The sequence below is a fragment of the Larimichthys crocea genome, unplaced genomic scaffold, assembly GCF_000972845.2.
Source record: "Larimichthys crocea isolate SSNF unplaced genomic scaffold, L_crocea_2.0 scaffold83, whole genome shotgun sequence".
NCBI classification, from domain to species: domain Eukaryota; kingdom Metazoa; phylum Chordata; class Actinopteri; family Sciaenidae; genus Larimichthys; species Larimichthys crocea.
Window position 1 is genome coordinate 1,301,925 of NW_020860930.1, and position 20,846 is coordinate 1,322,770.

Genomic DNA, 20,846 nt, shown 5'->3' on the forward strand with positions numbered 1-20,846 from the left:
CGTACCTGAGATAGATTAAACATACGTTACGTGTTATACGTTACGTACCTGAGACAGTTTAAACATACATTATGTCATACGTTACGTACCTGAGACAGATTAAACATATCTTACGTGTTATACGTTATGTACCTGAGACAGATTAAACATACGTTATGTCATACGTTACGTACCTGAGACAGTTTAAACATACGTTATGTTATACGTTACGTACCTGAGACAGATTAAACATACGTTACGTGTTATATGTTACGTACCTGAGACAGTTTAAACATACAATATGTGTTATACGTTACGTACCTGAGACAGATTAAACATATGTTATGTCATGCGTTACGTACCTGAGACAGATTAAACATATGTTACGTGTTATACGTTACGTACCTGAGACAGATTAAACATACGTTACGTGTTATATGTTACGTACCTGAGACGGATTAAACATACGTTACGTGTTATACGTTACGTACCTGAGACAGATTAAATATACGTTACGTGTTATACGTTACGTACCTGAGACGGATTAAACATACGTTACGTGTTATACGTTACGTACCTGAGACGGATTAAACATACGTTACGTGTTATACGTTACGTACCTGAGACGGATTAAACATACGTTACGTGTTATACGTTACGTACCTGAGACAGATTAAACATACGTTACGTGTTATACGTTACGTACCTGAGACAGATTAAACATATGTTACGTGTCATACGTTACGTACCTGAGACAGATTAAACATACGTTACGTGTCATACGTTACGTACCTGAGACAGATTAAATATACGTTATGTTATACGTTACGTACCTGAGACAGATTAAACATACGTTATGTCATACGTTACGTACCTGAGATGGATTAAACATACGTTATGTCATACGTTACGTACCTGAGATGGATTAAACATACGTTATGTCATACGTTACGTACCTGAGATACTTTAATTCGTCACATAATTTACTGTGGCTGGTTTTCTGATTGGAGATTGGTCACCTGTCTGAAGAATGACAAACATTAATTCAAATTTTATTTGGACAGATGATTCGAAATTCAGCTCAAAACAGAGAGACGCTTGTGTTTGGATGTTCAGTTTGTGGTTCTGTTCGGTTCCGTTCTGTTTGGTTCTGTTGTATCTGAGCTGTTTTCTATTGGCTGAGAGATGACAGGTGAGGTAATGATGAGTTCAGGTAACATTATTTTAAATAACGAAGCTTTGACATCATGTTGGCGTCGGTTCAGCAGAGGTCTGATTCATGTTTTATATTCACACACACACAGTGTGTGTTTTGTCACTGTTTAAACGCTCCTGTAGTTTAAACTGACTGAATGAATGAATGAATGTTTTTTACCGAGTCAGTCGTGTGTGTGTGTGTGTGTGTGTGTGTGTGTGTGTGTGTGTGAGACAGCTGGCCCATCTGACTTTGCTGTGACATCTGGGAAACCCGCCGGTGTGCCGCCGCGAACGCCGGTTGATGTCGCTATTTAAATGCAAATGTGTGTGTGTGTGTGTGTGTGTGTGTGTGGTGTGTGTGTGTGTGTCGAGTGCTCGCATCGTCACACACACACAAAAGGAAACACTTCACACACAATAAAGACAAGGAGGGTTTCACACACACACACACACACACACACACACACACTCTGCAGCGCTGCGTTCGCTTGCCGCTCGACTCGTCTGTAAACGACAAACTGCAGAAAAGAAACGACAATAATTCATGATGATTTTTAAAATTTGTTTCTCTGAGTTGATTTTTTATTTTCTAATAAATCTAATCTAATATTTTCTAATATATTTATTTTTAATTCAACATTTAAAATAAAAAGCTTCATTTTAAAACTAAATGAATCAAAATAATAAAAGATTCATTTTTTCAGATTGTTAAACTCTTTTATTTAAGGTGGAATGAATTTCACTGTCTTTGACCTGAAGCTCATAAAATGTCACAAAAACTGAATTAAAGTGAAAAATTAGAATTCAAACTAAATGTTTGAGCTGCAAATCAAATCTTTCCTCAGTCCACAAAACAGACGCAACCGCAGAGGACAAAAATCAAATCAGGTAAAATAAGAAATGAGGTGTGAGACGTCACATTGATCGATCGCCTGCAGCTCAATGTCACCGACTTCCCGTCATGTAAATGAGATCAAATCATAAACGTGAAGAAAAGCTGATCCGAGTTCAGCCGTTAAACATTTGCAGGTTTTATTTTATGAATTTTTTTTGTTCAAACTGAAACTTCAGATTTGACTTTTTATTACAAACAACAGAAACATTTTTATTATTTAATCTGTCAACCGTCTGTTTAATTATTTAAATAGTCTTCAACTAATTGATTAATTATTGAAAAGTTTTACTGATTACAGACACAAACTGTTTGATCGACTCTTTGAAATGTGTCACAAATATTTCAGCGACTCGTTTTTTATTTCTCGATCGGCCGTCGCTGTCATTGATCGAAACTGGAAGTGTTGGAGATACGAGGTTTCATTGTTCAGCTCAATAAAAATGACACAAATTTTAAAAGATGAAACAAAAGAAGCTTTTTAAAGTGAATCCAGAGGAGCAGAAAGGAGGAAAGAGAGGAGGCGAGGAGAAGAGGAGGAGAGGAGGAGAGGAGGAGAGGATATCCGTGATGGGCCTCGTCCTGCTGTCTGCTGGTCTGGGATTTGTCCCGAAAGAACTACGCCTCATTTGGAAACCAGATTGCCATCTCCTCCTCTCCTCCTCCTCTCTCCTCCATCTCCTCCTCCTCTCCTCCTCCTCCTCTCTCCGCGACCTCCTCCTGCCGTGTTCCTCTCCTCCTCCTTCTCGTCTTCTTCCCCTCCAGCATTTCACATCAGACGTCCTCCTTCAGACAGCTCATTTATTCGTACATTCAAATTAAATTATCAGATTTGTGTTACAGAAAACCTGCAGCAGGATTATTATTAATTCTGTCACCGTGTGACTGTATTGACGAGTCATTGACGAGGTATTGATGAGGAATTGATTGATCTGTTCTGCAGGTGAATTTTGTCGTTTTTTAAAATAAGAAGAATAAAAAAGTCTGCAGGATGTTCACTCACCAGATCTTCATCCAGGAGGAGAGCACCTCCTCCTCCTGCTCCTCTTCATCCCTCTCTTTTCTCTTTCCTCAGTTTTTTGTCTTGTTTTTCTCACTTTGTATTTTGTCGCTGAACAAAATGAATCCTCCTCTCTCCTTTCTTCTCCTCCTCTCTCCTTTCTTCTCCTCCTCTCTCCTTTCTTCTCCTCCTCTCTCCTCGTTCTCTCCTTTCTTCTCCTCTTCCTCGCTGTCCATTTCTCCTCTCCTCCTTCATCTTTCCTCTCAGTTGTTGAAGATGAATGTATCTCTTTCATTTTATATTTTCTGTTTCAGTGGATAAATCTTTTTCCATCTTCGTTATCTCGGTTTCTCCTCTCCTCTCCTCGTCTTCCTCCTCTTGTTGTTTTTCATCTCTTTGATCCGGGCTTGGTCCACCCCTCGGAGCCTCAGAGGCCTTCGACCCCCAGAAGACGGGCACGCCGTTATTCTGAAAAACCTGTCTCACTTCCTGTCAGATAATCATCTGAAGCATCATTCAGTCCATGATGGTGATGAAGATGATGAAGAAGAAGATCAGACGTCACAAAACTTTTTTTGATCATAAACTTCACAAATATGAAGCGTCGTCAGTTTTTAACTTTAATGTTTAAAGAAGCTGTGAAATGCCACAACCTGCAGCTCCTCTAACGTCCACCTGAGGCTGGCTCCAGAAGTGAGTCAGTCTCCATAAGTCCCCATGTCCAAATGTCCAACTTCACAGCAGAAATAAACATGTTTACAGCCTGGTACAAAAAACAGTTTTGGTCTCTGTAGCTAATTTCCCCGTTCATGACAACTGTACTGAGGGTGAATTTATATACAACTCACCTGTTCACATTATATTAAGGCTTAAAGTTATGCAGGGTTAAGAGCGGGGACGCTTTGATTGACAGGTGGGTGTGGTCTCAAAGACTACGTCCAGGTTTTAGACAGTCTGCGGGGACGTCTCGGGGACTACGTCCAGGTTTTAGACAGTCTGCGGGGACGTCTCGGGGACTACGTCCAGGTTTAGAGCGCCTCCTTTCTTTTTATCCACCCTGATCTTCTTCTTTTGTGGTTTCAGACATTTTATTTTGACGAATTTCTGGATCTTTGACAGGAAACAATCCCTCACTGGCTTCCCAACAGTGTAACAGGAAGTAGACCTGCACAGGTTAAATGGGACCAGAACCAGAACCAGAACCCAGTTCAGGTTTTACTGGAGAGAGAGAGAGAGAGAGAGAGAGAGAGAGAGACAGAGAGAGAGAGACATGGCTGCACAGTGTCTGTCTCTGGTTGGTCGGTTCGAGTGCCCGCCTCCTCCCCCTCCTTTCTCTCTCTCTCTCTCTCTCTCTCTCTCCTCACACACACACACACACACACACACACACACACACACACTCTCACCTCTCCTCTCCTTTTATGGTCAGACCCCGCCCCTCCCCCTTGCCCCTCCCCCTGGCTGTGATGTCGTCAGCTCGCAGGAAGACCCGTGGGGTTTTTGGGTTTTGGCGTCCAGTCCTGTGGGGCCGCAGGGCTGAGAGTTTCTCCTCCGCTCCTCATCCCTCCATCATCGGCCCGTCTCTCCTCTCTCCTCCTCTCTCCTCCTCTCTCCTCCTCTCTTTGGGGAAAAGAAAAAAGACACTTTGCTCGCGCTCGATTCGCCGTCCGGACTCGCTCTGTTCTTCTGTTTTTCTCGTCCTCTGAGGATTTTATTTTTCTTCTCTCCTTCTTCTTTTTTCTTTCATGACGCTCAAATTATTTTAAAAATAAAATAAAATAAAATAAAATCGTGGCCGTCGTCGTTTCAGAGTAAAAAGTTCATTTAAATCTAAAAACAGACAAAAAGTTCTGAATAAAACTCCGGGTCACTTCCTGCTGCACATCTCTCCTTCTTCTCCTTCTTCTCCTTCTTCTCCTTCTTCTTTTTCTTCTTCTCCTTCTTCTTTTTCTTCTTCTCCTTCTTCTTTCTTCTTCTCTTTCTTCTCCTTCTTCTTTCTCCTTCTTCTTTCTTTTTCTTCTCCTTCTTTTTTCTCCTTCTTCTCCTTCTTCTCCTTCTTCTTTCTCCTTCTTCTCCTTCTTCTTGCGCGGCTGCTTTCGGACTTCGAGTCGTTTTCAGACATCGTCTAAACATCGACTCTCTGTCCGTCCTTTTTTTGTCTGCTGGACTTTTCTCCTTTTCCCTCGTCTTGTTTTGTCCTTGCGGTCTCACCGTACGGCATCAGCGGCAGCGTTTGACGTGTCGGGCCCCCGGAGATGTTCGGGATCCAGGACAACCTGCCCCGAGGGGCCACGGCCAGCATGAAGGAGGAGCCGCTGGCTGTTCGCTCCTGGATGCACTCGGCCGGCGTGGTGGACGCCAACACGGCCGCTCAGAGGTAAACTCACCACCGCTCACTGCTCACGGCCCCCAGAGGGATTCTGGGAGCTGTAGTCCCAGTGGACAAACAAATGGCCGCTCAGCGAGAGGAGACGGCTTTAAAACAAAAAGCAGGAACAGTCCTTTAATTTGTCTCTGAGGATATTTGAAATATTCAAAGACAGACGAGGACGTGTCGGCAGCTCCGAACACATTTCTCTGAATGAGAATTTATTTCTAATGTGTGGAGGAAGAAAAGAAAAGCTGTTTCTAATATCTGAAGAAATGTCTCAAGTTTTTATTTATGGGTCAGAAAATTAATCTGACATCAGAAAAAAATATTTTAAATGATTCAAACATTTTTCTTGTTATTAATGATTCAACATTTAAAGAGTCGAATTATTCTCGTGACGTCTCGGTTTGATTTCTGATCTGAGCTGAAGGTCAAAAACTGAAAAACTGATTTCACTGAAGCTATTTTCATTTACTAAAAATGTTCAGCGGGTTGTGTCAGCCGGTTAATGTAATGAAAATATGAAACATGATTATTCACACGTTAACATCTGTGAAATCGTTAATATTGTTCATGTTTCTGATAATTATGATATGAAGTGAATAACGATGTGAGACGTCGGCTCACGACTTATTAAAGTCAGTCTGTCAAACAGCTGCAGATGATTTTTAATCATTTCCTTACATAAATGTTTCAGGATGAAATTTAATTTGAAAATTTTAAACACTGAAAAAACATATGACATAAAATAAAGTCTAAAATCTGAGAAGCATCAAAAACAATTCAGACGTTTCTGATGAAACTTGACATGTTAATAAAATTTATCCAGTTTGATCTCATGTTGTTAAATTAAATACAAATAATAAAGCAGCTTTTTTAATTATTAACAATTAGAAAATAAACATTTGACACAATAATTTGTTGCAACGATGTTATAATGATTTCTGTCAGTGTTCAAATAAAGTTTATTATGAAGCGTCAGATTTTAACATGAAGCTTAAATGTGACAGAAAAAAGTTTATTATGTCAAATCTAAAAATCTGAAAAAAGCAAAGTAAAAACCATCACATGAAGTTTATCAGAACAAAGAGACGCCAGATTTTTAATGTTTGTCAAATTATTGTTTTTAATAATTTGAATAGAAACATTTTAAATAAAATGTGCTGAAACGTTACACATATAAAATATATATAATAAATTCAGATGTAAGTTTCCGTTTGCCGTACACGTTAAACTCAGACGTCTGTCGGCTCGAAGCTTCAGCTGCAGCCGAGCATGCACAATCATGTCCTGCTGTCTTAACATGAATTAACGTTAATTAAGGTGAAAACTCTTCGTGTTAAACGTTTGCATCATTTTCATGCCGTGTGGTGTTCAGACGAGCTTCAGCGCCGGCTCCAAGCTCGTCTGAACACCACAAACTCTGAGTCGTATTAAAATGAGGGAATGTGTTTGCAGTCGGGTCAAAGCTGCAGTTTGACTTCTTCATTATGAATATTTATCGAGCTGCACATGAACATCAGATTCAGTGTTTGCTGTGAATTTCAATGATTCTTATTATTTTAATATTCCCTGAAGTTTTCACCGTGTTGTTGTCGAACATGATTCATTCATGTGGAGGTTAAAGCCCCGAGCGCCGTGTCACGTCTCAGCCAACACTTTAATAATAATTAACATTCATGCTGTGAGTTATTCTGATCATACATGAGGAAACGTTCAGACGGGTTCTTCTTATTTCAGCATGTCACAGACATGTTGGACGGAGGTGCGTTTGATTTAAACTCCGGTCACAGAAATGTGGAATTATTTCATTAATTCAGAGTTTTAATGAAAAAAATAATCTTTAAAAAAAAAAAAGTAAAATTTGCTTCATCTCGTTAAAATGTTTGTTGTCATGTGGAAACCTCGTAACTCCGGAAATTAAAACATGACACCACCCGCCTAAAACACATTTAACTCCAGTTAAATGTGTTTTAGGCGGGTGGTGTCATGTCTGAATTTTTTATTTAAATTAGGTTACGTATGTTCATGTTCACGCGATGTGTTACCATAAAACAATAAAAACGTTTCCTTAAATTTGAAATGTTTTTTAAAGTTGCTTGTCTCACACCTGTGTCTCACACCTGTCTGTCTGTCTCTCAGTGGGGTGGGGTTAGCCCGGGCTCACTTTGAAAAGCAGCCGCCGTCCAACCTGAGGAAGTCGAACTTCTTTCACTTCGTGTTGGCGCTGTACGACCGGCAAGGTCAGCCAGTGGAAATCGAACGCACCACCTACGTCGACTTTGTGGAAAAAGAGAAGGTGAGAAAACAAACGCACCTCATGATCATCAATAACACGACAAAATGCTGTGAGGGAGGAGAAATTAAACACACCTCTGTTAGAGGCTGCTTAGATCCACCCCTGCAGATTAGCCCAGTCTAATGGACTGAAGTGAAAACAAACCAAACGCACCCTCACATGCAAAAGTTTCCAGTCCAGCTTCCCGGGCGGGGCTCAGTTAAAAAATCCTCCAGAAGTCACACAGGCTACATGGAAACCAAACGTACCCAGAGCCTGCAGCCCGGATCAGGTGTTGTAAACCAAACGCACCCGTCAGTTTCAGTCTGTGTGTTTGTGTTTTCAGGAGCCGGGCGGGGAGAAAACCAACAACGGGATCCATTACAAACTGCAGCTGCTCTACAGTAACGGTGGGCGCGCTTGTTTTACGACACAGAGTCAAACTGTTTTGATTCAAACTCTAATGATGAAAATATTAACGATGTGTTCAGGAGTGAGGACGGAGCAGGACCTCTACGTCCGGCTGATCGACTCCATGACCAAACAGGTAAACTGATTATTGATTATTGTTTGATGTGTTTGTGTTTGATGATGATAATTAAATAAAATTCATTCAGACAGATTTCAGAATAAGAGCGTGTGTTTCCTGCTGCAGGTCGAGCTGTCACGTTCACTTTCAGGCCGACGTCTCTCTGACAGGTTTTTTTTTTTTGGTCAGTCTTCCTCCCCCTCTTCCTCCTCTTCCTCCTCCTCTTCCTCTTCTTCCTCCTCCTCCTCCTCTTTATTTGTAGTAAAATATTTCTGATGTTTCCTGGATATCTCTCTTTGCTCTCTAAGATTCATATAAATGTACAAACACGAATCCGTCCTACAATAAAAAATAAACCCCGGCTCCTCTTCCCGTCGGCTCCTCTCCCCGTCGGCTCCTCTCCCCGTTGGCTCCTCTCCCCGTCGGCTCCTCCGGCCTGTAAACCTCCTCTTTTTTCTCTTCCTCTTCCTCTCCCTGGTGGTACAAACACTCACAGCACAGCTAACAAACTGAGCTGAACAGCAGCTACAGTCGGCACCACTGAGACAGCGTTCATGTGTTTGTCTGCAGTCATTTAAAGTGTGTGAGTGTGAATCTATTGTTACAGTCGACACACAGACATCAGAGAGCCTGTCTGTTGACTGTCTGTTGACTGTTGACTGTTTGTTGATGGTCTGTTGACTGTCTGTTGTCTGTTGACTGTCTGTTGACTGTCTGTTGACTGTCTGTTGACTGTTTGTTGACTGTCTATTGACTGTTGACTGTCTGTTGACTGTCTGTTGACTGTCTGTTGACTGTTGACTGCCTGTTGACTGTCTGTTGACTGTCTGTTGTCTGTCTGTTGACTGTCTGTTGACTGTTGACTGCCTATTGACTGTCTGTTGACTGTTGACTGCCTGTTGACTGCCTGTTGACTGTCTGTTGACTGTCTGTTGACTGTCTGTTGACTGTCTGTTGACTGTTGGCTGTTTGTTGACTGTCTGTTGACTGTTGGCTGTCTGTTGACTGTCTGTTGACTGTCTGTTGACTGTTGACTGTCTGTTGACTGTCTGTTGACTGTTGACTGCCTGTTGACTGTCTGTTGACTGTCTATTGACTGTCTGTTGACTGTTGACTGTCTGTTGACTGTCTGTTGACTGTTGACTGCCTGTTGACTGTCTATTGACTGTCTGTTGACTGTCTGTTGACTGCCTGTTGACTGCCTATTGACTGTCTGTTGACTGTCTGTTGTCGGTCTGTTGACTGTCTGTTGACTGTCTGTTGACTGTTGACTGTTGACGGTCTGTTGACAGTCTGTTGACTGTCTGTTGACTGTTGACGGTCTGTTGACTGTTTGTTGACTATCTGTTGACTGTTGACTGTCTGTTGACTGTCTGTTGTCTGTCTGTTGACTGTCTGTTGACTGTCTGTTGACTGTTGACTGCCTATTGACTGTCTGTTGACTGTTGACTGCCTGTTGACTGTCTGTTGACTGTCTGTTGTCTGTCTGTTGACTGTCTGTTGACTGTTGGCTGTTTGTTGACTGTCTGTTGACTGTTGGCTGTCTGTTGACTGTCTGTTGACTGACGGTCTGTTGACTGTTGGCTGTTTGTTGACTGTCTGTTGACTGACGGTCTGTTGACAGTCTGTTGACGGTCTGTTGACTGTTTGTTGACTGTCTGTTGACTGTTGACGGTCTGTTGACTGTTGACTGTCTGTTGACTGTCTGTTGTCGGTCTGTTGTCGGTCTGTTGACTGTCTGTTGACGGTCTGTTGACTGTCTGTTGACGGTCTGTTGACTGTTGTCAGTCTGTTGACTGTCTGTTGACTGTTGAATGCCTATTGACTGTCTGTTGACTGTCTGTTGACTGTTGACGGTCTGTTGACGGTCTGTTGACTGTTTGTTGACTGTCTGTTTACTGTTGACGGTCTGTTGACGGTCTGTTGACAGTCTGTTGACTGTCGACGGTCTGTTGACTGTTGACAGTCTGTTGACTGTTGACGGTCTGTTGACTGTTGACGGCTGTTGACTGTCTGTTGACGGTCTGTTGACGGCTGTTGGTTGGGAGTTGACCCGTTACTGAACATGCGGTCCGATCACGTTCAAACAAATGCAGTTATGCTGAGTCATATTTTCAGGCGTGAAGCGACCACGACTCAGCGTACAGCTCATTAAACATCAGCCTTACCTCAGACAGCAAACTGAAGCTTCCTTCGCTCACTCCAAAGAACCAGAACCAGAACCAGAGAGAATCCACAGAACCAGTTTAAAGTTAAAGAACTGTGCTGCTCCCTGAGGATGAACCCTTCACAGTTCATCCACAGTGCCACCGTTCACGGCTGACAGCAGATAAATCATCTGTAATGACTCTGCAGCCTGAAGGCGGCGCCGGTCCAGTCCGGTCTAGTCAGCAGTCCGTCCGTCGTACAGTGACATTAATGGAAATCAGCAGCATGGCAGTCAAAGCATTTAAATCTAACGAGTCATTCAATTAGCGCGCTGTTAACGAGCGTGCCCGCCAGGCGTCATTTGCGTCGTGTGATCTGCACGCACTCATAAAACATTTAGAGGATCAAATGTTTGCCCTCACTTCACTCAGCACGCTCAGGCTGATCGCTAATAACGACTCCTAATTAAGACGAATGGAACGAGCTTTTAATTGAGTTGTTTCTGCTGCCAGCGACAGACCTAGTTGCACAGAGCGCCTGAATGCATCACACCTGTGTGTGTTTAACAGGTGAGTTTAAACACCTGAACGCATCACGCCTGTGTGTTTAACAGGTGAGTTTAAACACCTGAACTCATCACACCTGTGTGTGTTCCAGGCGATCATCTATGAAGGTCAGGACAAGAACCCAGAGATGTGTCGAGTTCTGCTGACACACGAGATCATGTGCAGGTAAGAATCATCACACCTGTGTGTACCTGTACTGTGTCGTGTGTACCTGTACTGTGTCGTGTGTACCTGTACTATGTCGCGTGTACTTGTACTGTGTCGCGTGTACCTGTACTGTGTCGTGTGTACCTGTACTATGTCGTGTGTACCTGTACTGTGTCGTGTGTATCTGTACTGTGTCGTGTGTACTTGTACTTTGTCGTGTGTACCTGTACTGTGTCGTGTGTACCTGTACTGTGTCGTGTGTACCTGTACTGTGTCGTGTGTACCTGTACTGTGTCGTGTGTACTTATACTTTGTCGTGTGTACCTGTACTGTGTCGTGTGTACCTGTACTGTGTCGTGTGTACTTGTACTGATGAAGTATTTTTCTGACTGACAGTTTCATTTCTTGGTTTGTGTTTTTCTGTCAGTCGTTGCTGCGATAAGAAGAGCTGTGGAAACAGAAACGAGACGCCGTCGGACCCCGTCATCATCGACAGGTAAGAGATACAACACACACACACACACACTGCATGATAATACAGTGTGTGTGTGTCTCCACTGAATATATTTCATGCTCTCTCACACACATTATTTTAATAGCAACATATTTCTTCAGTCTGTGTGTTTGTGTGTGTGTGTGTGTGTGTGTGTGTGTGTGTGTGTGTGTGATGTCAGAGTTTGAGCGAAGACGCTTCGTCTGAATCGACTCGTCTGATTGGTTGGTCATCACCTCGTCTGTTGTAATGGATTGTGGGAGATGTTGTTCGTTAAAGCGCCTACAACATAAATATTAATTAAATATGAAATAAATGATGTCGGATCAGAACCTCAAGGTTCTGGTTCGGTTTTAGTGAAACTCTGCGTCATCAAACTTTAAATACAAATTTAAAATCAAACTTCATTTATTAAAATAACTTTTAAAGAGCTGCTTTCATTTAAACAAACGACGCAGCTCTGACACATCTGGACCAGAACCAGAACCAGAACCAGAACCAGAACCAGAACCGGCCTCTGAGATCGCTTCATGTTAAAAGCTGCACATGGCTGCTGCTCCTGAATAACAAAGAATAATACAACGATTCCTTCAGTGCTGAACTGGTCCGAGTGAGGCAGCTCCTCCTCCTCCTCCTCCTCCTCCTCTCCCATGAGGAATCACACGCTCTCCTCTCCTCTTTTCACCTCCCCCTCCTCCTCTCTTCACCCCTCCTCCTCCTCCTCTCTTCCTCCCCCTGAGTATTAATCTGATTCCTCCCTCCCCCCTTTTTCCTCCTCTCTCTTCTCTGAGGCTGTGAAGGGAGGAGGAGGAGGGAGTGATGAGGGTGGTATGGGTGGATGTGAGTGGAGGGTGGATGTGATGATGGGTGGATGGAGTGGAGGGTGGATGGATGGAGTGGGTGGTGGATGTGATGAGGGTGGATGTGATGAGGGTGGATGTGAGTGGAGGGTGGATGTGATGAGGGTGGATGTGATGAGGGTGGATGTGAGTGGAGGGTGGATGTGATGAGGGTGGATGTGATGAGGGTGGATGTGAGTGCTGCAGTCCGAAGTGTTGATATTACAGCGGCTCTTTTTTCTCTCCCTCCCTCTGCCTGCTGAAATGCATGATGGGAAGGTCTCCTGTGCTTTGGCGGCGTCCAGTGAACAGGAAACATGTCAGGGTCAGCCTGCAGCACGAACACTCAGACCGCCACATTCTTATTCAACAAACACGTTTAAACTCAAATCCCAAAGAATTCAAACACTTTAACCCGAGTCACAGAAGGACGTCCAGAACGCTGAGAACGCTCACAGAACACTCACAGAACGCTCACAGAACGCTCACAGAACGCTCACAGAATGTCCAGAACGCTCAGAACATGATTTCAGTCAATAATTCATAAATGTAAACTTTGTATCTGGTGGCAGAAACGTGACCTTCAGGTTCAGGTTCATGACGTTCAGGTTCATTCTCACAGAACGCTCACAGAACGTCCAGAACGCTCAGAACATGATTTCAGTCAATAATTCATAAATGTAAACTTTGTATCTGGTGGCAGAAACGTGACCTTCAGGTTCAGGTTCATGACGTTCAGGTTCATGACGTTCAGGTTCATGACGTTTTGGTTCATGACGTTCAGGTTCATGACGTTCAGATTCGTGACGTTCTGGTTCATGACGTTCAGGTTCATGACGTTCAGATTCATGACGTTCTGGTTCATGACGTTCTGGTTCATGACGTTCAGATTCATGACGTTCAGGTTCATGACGTTCAGATTCATGACGTTCTGGTTCATGACGTTCAGATTCATGACGTTCTGGTTCAGGACGTTCAGGTTCATGACGTTCAGGTTCATGACGTTCAGATTCATGACGTTCAGGTTCAGGACGTTCAGGTTCATGACGTTCAGGTTCATGACGTTCAGATTTGTGACGTTCAGGTTCATGACGTTCAGGTTCATGACGTTCTGGTTCAGGACGTTCAGGTTCATGACGTTTTGGTTCATGACGTTCAGGTTCATGACGTTCTGGTTCATGACGTTCTGGTTCATGACGTTCTGGTTCAGGTTCAAATGATACATTTCAAATATATTCGTTAATTTAAACTGTAAAAAACATTCAGTGAAACATTAAAGTACAAACAGACTTCTACAGAACATATATTTGACCTGTTTTCTTCATTTTGATCATTTCAGTTATTTGAATATAAACGTCTCTGAGAAATGAACGATTTCTATGAACACAGAAAAGTTCAATAAAAATATAATTAACGTGTCCGGAAAGTCACAAAAATATTCACCCTGAACACATCTTCTAAAACTCGAAGTGACTTCTTGTCGTGATTCTCTCGTTGTTTGTGAGTCGACCTGCCTCGTCACGTGAATCAAAGTGAGTTATTAACAAACAGGGTTCACAGTTCTGCTTGTTTTTCTGCGTGAAGACGCTCAGCTCTGATGTCAGACGCTCGTTTTCTTTCTCTCTGAACCTTTCGTGTTTTTTGTCCTGTGCAGTCACGTCAGAGTTCTTCTGTGAGTTTTCTGCTTTGTGACTCCCCCCTCATGGCTTCCTGGAGGGCCCCGTCCCGCGGGTTGAGCCTCTCTGCCGTGCTGTTTCAGGCTCTTTGTTCTGTAAAGACAGAAGCCTTTGAGGGTCAAATATGATGGGACGATCTCCCGTCTGAAGCGACTGTGAGAACGTTTTAACGCGATGATCTTCAGTCACCGTGCCCTCAGAAATGTCTCACAGGTGACTGATCTGATTGGCTCTCCTCCGCCTGTTTGTAGCTGATGATGATGATGGCCATGGTGGAGCAGCTCTCATCTTTTCACGCTCTCCCTCTGAATACCAGATGTGAGAATTTTTTGGGGGGGTTACAATCTCCTGTCTGCGAGCGTCTCTGGTGTCTGCAGCGTGGGATTATGGGAGGACGACGTGCTGTCAATCATTCAGAGGGCGTAGGTGTGATTTCCCTCTCATGCTGCAGGTTGGTTTTGGATGGAATCTCATTACCGGCCGTGTTTCAGGGTGACTGACAGCAGAATAATGTTTGGGGCCCCCAGAGGCCCCCGGCCAGCTAAATGTTAAATGTATGAATGCATGGGAGTCAATGGAGAGATGAAGTGTAGCTGAATATTTTTCTCTTCCTGGGAAACAGTCACAGAATGAGGAGTGTGACCCTGAACGCACCGTCTGCTGCTGTTTGACGGCTCAAACTCGACGCACACGAACGCATCACATTAACTTTATTATTATTATTGATCATGTTTCTGTCACAGGTCACATTGATGTTTTGTCCAACATCAAACTCATTTTATACATCAATAAAAAATCTGTAATTAACACATTATAGATAATTAATCAATAACTGATTCATGTTTCAATCACAGTGAACAAAGTTATCAGCCCTGAAACATTAAAGGTCCAGTCTGTATCTCAGCCCCCTCGCCTCACCCTCTGCTGTGTCTGTATGCAGAGTTTAGTTTGTCCTCTCCGGGCTCCTGTACAAACATGGAGGTGTAGGTGTAGGTTCCTCGGGTTCTGTAGGTTCTCTAAGGTGGTTATTTAGGTTCTGTTGGTTCTTCAGGTTCTTTCCACTTGAACTTGAACATCACACGGATCCTGAATCCTTTCAGTCTCGACTCAGGGAGATACAAAGAAAAAAGTCTTTAATTGGTATTTAACAGCTGTTTCCTGTGTGTGTGTGTCTGTGTGTGTCTGTGTGTGTGTGAGAGTGTGTGTGTGTCTGTGTGTGTGTGAGTGAGTGTGTGTCTGTGTGTGTGTGAGTGTGTGTCTGTGTGAGTGTGAGTGTGTGTGTGAGTGAGTGTGTGTCTGTGTGTGTGTGAGTGTGTGTGAGTGTGAGTGAGTGTGAGTGTGTGTGAGTGTGTGAGTGAGTGAGTGAGTGTGTGTGTGTGTGTGTGTGTGTGTGAGTGTGTGTGAGTGTGTGTGTGTGTGTGTGTGTGTGAGTGTGTTTCTGCGTGTGTGAGTGTGTGAATGTGTGTCTGTGTGTGTGTGAGTGTGTGTCTGCGTGTGTGTGTGTGTGTGTGTGTGTGTGTGTGTGTGTGTGTGTATCGATCGCAGTAAGCGTTGCCGGTGGTGACGGATCTTTATTGATTTATGATTTTTAAAAGAAAAAACGTGTGTGTGTTTATCACTGCTCTTTACACACACACAGACACACACACTCTCTCTCTCACACACACACACACACACACTAATTAACTCGGCAGTCTCTCTCAGTTTGATTGACAGTTCCGTGTTTTTGTTTTTGTTAACGAGGCGTCTGTTGATGTCATTGAAGTCACCTTCAGCTCAGGTGTTTGATCAACTTCCCGTCAACATGTTGTCCTGATCTGTCTGTGTGTTGGTCAACCTGGTTGCCTCAGCAGACGTTGCCGTGTTGCCGGGTCAGAGAGTTTCTTTCATCTCTTTGGCAGAAAATTAAAGTTTGACATTTTTTAAATTTTCCTTTCATCCTGCTTCCTGTTTCTGTCATCAGCTGAGCCTTAACGAGAAAAGACTTAACGAGAATCTGTCTTAACAAGAACGAGGAGGACTTAACGAGAATCATCTTTAATCAGGATAACACTGCTGATGTTTGATTGGTTCCTGTGCTGGGACAGCATGTGATTGGTCGGAGCCTCGGGCTGAAACATGAAACCTCAGCAGCTCAGCTGGATGAGCTGCACTTAATTACAAATGCAAATGAGGTTAATTAAATATGTAAATGAGCTCATCCAAAGAGAAGATGTGAGGAGAAACAAACGCTTCCTGTTCAGCTAAACGGCAGCTGATTGGTTTGAACAGGATGGCTTAACGAGGTCATTAACGAGCTGGGATCACCTGGCAGTGTCTGTAATTAGCTGTGAGGTTCCTCAGGGTTCCACCGTCGGCCCTGTCACATTTTAATTCATTAATTTATTAACAAACCATCAAACTTTTAAAATTTTGACCCACCAAAGTGTCTCATGTTCGACACTAAACGTCCCGTCTGTGGCGAGGTTTACAGGAAGTTCAACACCAGCGAAGGAAGGATTTCAAAATAAAACAAGAAACAGATCATCTGTCTTCAGCACGGGAATCCACGTTTGTTTGGACACCATAGAAGAAGTAGTTTGAGTCTGAATATAGAAACACTTTGAGCTGCTCCTCATCGTCGTCGCCCTCCTCCTCCTCGTCCTCCTCGTCGTCACAGTGATGAAGAACAGACAAGTTGTCTGTTTTCATTCTGTAACATTATCTCATTTAATTATCTCCTCCTCCTCCTCCTCCTCCTCCTCTCTACATCACAGAGTCTGGAAATCCAGGACACAGGACAAGCCTCTCCAGGCCTGGAAAGCTTGCCTGTGTGTGTGTGTGTGTGTGTGAGCAGCAGTGATTGACAGCTGACATTAAGTTGTTTAGCAGTAAAATGTCAAAGTCTGAATATCCCGTCGCTCTGTTTGACCCCGTCTGTCTGCCGTAGGAGGAAGTTAAATCTTCTGACAGACGAAGATCACAAATCAGTTTTTATCCAGATCAGCAATCTGAACCAGAGACCGGCAACGACAACAACAACGACGACGACAACAACGACGACGACAGCAATGACAACAGCAACAATGACAACAGCAATGACAACGACAACAGCAACAACGATAAGAGTCCTAATAATTTTCCACCTCTTCATGAATTCAAACAAACGAGTCGATAATTAAATTAATAAATTAATTAAATGAACATTAGCAGTTAGCTACATTAGCTGCTAATGGCTAACTCGCTCAGGTGTGTCCAGGTGAATCTGAAGTTTCCAGGATGTTCGTGAACACGTCACAGAAACTTCATGGAGAGTTCAGAGCAGAACATCTGCGACACATCTGGACACATTGTATCTCTCCTTGACCTCAATGTGTGTGTGTGTGTGTGTGTGTGTGTGTGTGTGTGTGTGTGTGTGTGTGTGTGTGTGTGTGTGTGTTTTAACAGCTGGTACTCTGTTCTTCAGCCTGTGATGCCATCTGACACACACACACACACACACACACACACACGCACACACACACACACACACACACACACTTCATGACTTTTCATAAGTGCAAAATCACACATTTTGTCTCCAGCTATAAAAAGGCGATCAGTGTGTGTGTGTGTGTGTGTGTGTGTGTGTGTGTGTGTGTGTGTGCGTGTGTGTGAGTCATAATAGCTGTTAATTAGCTCCATGTTCAAACCAGCCGTCGATGCTAATTAGCAGAAAACCTGTCCAGCATTTGGTGTTAATTAGAGTGACAGGCCCAAACACATCTGACCACACACACACACGGACACACATGCGGACACACACACACTCTAGGTGCGTGTGTTTATTGTTGTGTTGTTTCTAATGATGGAGTTTGTTGATGATCCTTTCCTAATTAAAAACCAATAACATGAACATGTTTAGAACACGGTTAGAACATGTAAACATTTTAGGACATGTTTAGAACATTACAACATGTTTAGAACACGGTTAGAACATGTAAACATGCAGCAGTGATATGAAAGTTCTGAAGAACACAGTGTGAAAAACAAACACAGAACATTAGCAGAGAACACGTCAAGGACACGATCAGAGCGCACACAGAACACGCTAAGAACACGGAGAGGAGCATGTCTTACAGCTTCTCTCATCTCCAGTTACAGCAGAGGTCAAAGGTCGACACAGACGGCTTCATCATGCTAATCATCATGCTGTGTGTGTGTGTGTGTGATGCTCATTAACATATTGATCATCAGATCATTGATGATGTTTTTATCTGATTATTGTTATTATCTGGTTAATTGATGCAGCAACAGACTGTAACGATCCAATCAATGAGCTCTGACTGTGCGTCGCCGCGGTAACAATAAAGATGATCAGTTGGTATTGATCTGTGACGTGACGCCGATCAGCTGATTCAAACTTCTGAAGCATTTTATTTTATTTTATTTTTGATTTATGAATTTAAAGTCGTCAGATAATAAAATAAAACACGACTTCTGTGGTTTTAATGTTGAAAGTCGACAGCTGCTTTAAAACAAAGACGAAACGACTCGGATCAGATTAACAGGCAGAGCTGCCAACAGCACGTAAATCACACACACACACACACAGTGAAACACACACACACACACACACACACACACACACACACACTGGATGCCAGTACATTACTGTCAGTATAATTCCTCGTCACACTGCGACTACATTTTCTACCTCATAGAGCAGATTAACTCCAGAACAGAGTGTGTGTGAGTGTGTGTGTGAGTGTGTGTGTGAGTGTGAGTGTGTGTGTGTGTGAGTGTGTGTGTGACTTCCTTTCTTCCTGGAGATAAATGTGCGATGCGTCCTAATTTCCTGCTCGTAAATATGAGCAGTAATAGTGTGTGTGTGTGTGTGTGTGTGTGTGTGTGTGTGTGTGTGTTGGTCTTCCCTCCTTATCACATAACAAATTGAAAGCTTAATCTGTCGCCGTGCAGATTTACGACCTCGATCGCTCAGTGATCAGACGAGGAGAAAATAGGAGAGGAGACAGGAGAGGAGGGGAGGGAATGAAAGAGGAGACAGGAGAGGAGGAGGAGAGGAGGCAGGAGAGGAGGGGAGGGAATGAAGGAGGAGACAGGAGAGGAGGAGGAGAGGAGACAGGAGAGGAGGGGAGGGAATGAAAGAGGAGACAGGAGAGGAGGAGGAGAGGAGACAGGAGAGGAGGGGAGGAAATGAGGGAGGAGACAGGAGAGGAGACAGGAGAGGAGACAGGAGAGGAGGAGGAGTAGATAAGTTGCTTGTATGTGTATGAAGATAAGGTGACTGTTGATGCTGGGTGGTTACCACGGCGATAAGACTCCTGTGCGTGTGCGCATGAGGTCAGAGGTCACGCTGACACACTGAGGTTATTGTCAGACAGAACTCGTCCAATCAGAGAGCAGCTTCCTGCTGACAACAGATAAGTAATGATGTGATGTCACCTGAGACTCACCTGAGACTGTCCTGAGACTGTCCTAAGACTGTCCTGACTCACCTGAGAATGTCCTGACTCACCTGAGACTGTCCTGACTCACCTGAGACTGTCCTGAGACTGTCCTGACTCACCTGAGACTGTCCTGAGACTGTCCTGAAACTGTCCTGAGACTGTCCTGACTCACCTGAGACTGTCCTGAGACTGTCCTGACTCACCTGAGAATGTCCTGACTCACCTGAGACTGTCCTGAGACTCACCTGAGACTGTCCTGAGACTGTCCTGAAACTGTCCTGAGACTCACCTGAGACTGTCCTGAGACTGTCCTGACTCACCTGAGACTGTCCTGAGACTCACCTGAGACTCACCTGAGACTGTCCTGAGACTGTCCTGAGACTCACCTAAGACTCACCTGAGACTGTGCTGAGACTGTGCTGAGACTGTCCTGACTCACCTGAGACTGTCCTGACTCACCTGAAACTGTCCTGAGACTGTCCTGAGACTCACCTGAGACTGTCCGGACTCACCTGAGACTGTCCTGAGACTGTCCTGAGACTCACCTGAGACTGTCCTGAGACTGTCCTGACTCACCTGAGACTGTCCTGAGACTCACCTGAGACTCACCTGAGACTGTCCTGAGACTGTCCTGAGACTCACCTAAGACTGTCCTGAGACTCACCTGAGACTGTGCTGAGACTGTCCTGACTCACCTGAGACTGTCCTGACTCACCTGAAACTGTCCTGAGACTGTCCTGAGACTCACCTGAGACTGTCCGGACTCACCTGAGACTGTCCTGAGACTGTCCTGAGACTCACCTGAGACTGTCCTGAGACTGTCCTGACTCACCTGAGACTGTCCTGAGACTCACCTGAGACTCACCTGAGACTGTCCTGAGACTGTCCTGAGACTCACCTAAGACTCACCTGAGACTGTGCTGAGACTGTGCTGAGACTGTCCTGACTCACCTGAGACTGTCCTGACTCACCTGAGACTTTCCTGAGACTGTCCTGAGACTCACCTGAGACTGTCCTGACTCACCTGAGACTGTCCTGAGACTGTCCTGACTCACCTGAGACTTTCCTGAGACTGTCCTGACTCACCTGAGACTGTCCTGAGACTCACCTGAGACTCACCTGAGACTGTCCTGAGACTGTCCTGAGACTCACCTAAGACTCACCTGAGACTGTGCTGAGACTGTGCTGAGACTGTCCTGACTCACCTGAGACTGTCCTGACTCACCTGAAACTGTCCTGAGACTGTCCTGAGACTCACCTGAGACTGTCCGGACTCACCTGAGACTGTCCTGAGACTGTCCT

The 20,846-nt window shown here is 44.1% G+C and overlaps 1 protein-coding gene across 5 annotated transcripts in view; it reads left to right on the forward strand.

The window, feature by feature from the left end:
* Nucleotides 1–20,846, forward strand: part of LOC104937649 (transcription factor COE3) — a 39,808-nt gene that overhangs the window by 1,903 nt on the left and 17,059 nt on the right. For 4 of the 5 annotated variants that reach the window (XM_027277160.1, XM_027277163.1, XM_027277161.1 and 1 more), the window contains exons 1-6: nt 5,098–5,445; nt 7,582–7,738; nt 8,064–8,127; nt 8,209–8,264; nt 11,052–11,125; nt 11,535–11,603. In XM_027277160.1, coding sequence (XP_027132961.1) covers nt 5,324–5,445; nt 7,582–7,738; nt 8,064–8,127; nt 8,209–8,264; nt 11,052–11,125; nt 11,535–11,603 — 542 coding nt within the window. In that variant the 5' untranslated portion in view covers nt 5,098–5,323. Of the gene's footprint in view, nt 1–5,097; nt 5,446–7,581; nt 7,739–8,063; nt 8,128–8,208; nt 8,265–11,051; nt 11,126–11,534; nt 11,604–20,846 lie in introns of those variants that run through there. The other variant, XM_027277164.1, reaches the window with a different exon arrangement.